Here is a 913-nt window from a genome sequence, read left to right as displayed (position 1 = left end):
CCCTTCGCAGCCATAACTATGGCGCCCAACCCCAAGATCACCTACTTGGACCGGGTGGTCATGGAGATCATCGAGACGGAGCGCATGTACGTGAGGGATCTGCGCAGCATCGTGGAGGTACGTGACAAAGTATCCTCTCTGCTTTTAAAGCGCTCCCATGCATTACACAGTCAAATTGACCTTGGTATTTGTTGGTTCGCCTGTATAGTTGCAGTGAAATGTCTTTATTGCAAAAGAGCTCAGTCAAAGTTTTGCCTATACAGAATTTGCCATTATCCCTCTATACACCGCTGGTGGTCAGTTCATAACAGTTCTGTGTATAGTGAGTAGGCTGTTTATGTGAAATATCACAATGAAAACTGATTTATGTACTTGCGGGTGTAGAAAAGGCACCCCTTGCGTGAGGGACGCTGGCGGGCAGATGGTGTCGCAGTCCTGGGATGTTTGCCTATGACAGGTGGGCTTTCTCCTCACAACCACTTAAACAGGTCACGCGATGGTCCAAGTCCCATTAGCACGCCCCCTCTGTCAAGCCAGTCCCATGATTGGTCTAAACTTAAGGCTAGGCGCAAACAAAAAGGGCAACGAGAGGTCAGTCTGAAGGACAATCTCAGATTTACTGTGTGTTGTGTCTAGGATGACAATGCTCATAAAATCACATTTTAAGGCATGTTTGTAAACCATTGCATTGTGTGGACCAAAGAGATTGACAATGTAAACAAGGGTCTTTCATATGGTCTCAAGTCGGGTGATTGGCTGGGCTATTCATAGATAGCTATGAGGATTTGGTTGTCGGCAGTAGGAAGGCCTCATGCTAAGATGAATCCTTCAATCTCAAGCAATTTGAGTAACTCCAAAAGAGCGTCGCTGGAGAGCTGTCATTCACTTAAATGGCAAATCCAGTTAGCGTGGT

The 913-nt window shown here is 46.4% G+C and overlaps 1 protein-coding gene across 3 annotated transcripts in view; it reads left to right on the top strand.

The window, feature by feature from the left end:
* The window catches only part of LOC115175077 (uncharacterized), a 73,333-nt gene extending 72,662 nt beyond the window's left edge, over positions 1–671 (top strand). For all 3 annotated transcript variants that reach the window (XM_029734249.1, XM_029734247.1, XM_029734248.1), the window contains 2 exons: positions 1–117; positions 385–671. The exon at positions 1–117 is cut by the window's left edge and continues 377 nt beyond it. In XM_029734249.1, coding sequence (XP_029590109.1) covers positions 1–117; positions 385–636 — 369 coding nt within the window. In that variant the 3' untranslated portion in view covers positions 637–671. The remainder of the gene's footprint in view (positions 118–384) is intronic.
* Positions 672–913: the final 242 nt, after the last annotated feature.

Source organism: Salmo trutta, chromosome 35, assembly GCF_901001165.1.
Source record: "Salmo trutta chromosome 35, fSalTru1.1, whole genome shotgun sequence".
NCBI classification, from domain to species: domain Eukaryota; kingdom Metazoa; phylum Chordata; class Actinopteri; order Salmoniformes; family Salmonidae; genus Salmo; species Salmo trutta.
This window is presented reverse-complemented; position numbering and strand designations above follow the sequence as displayed.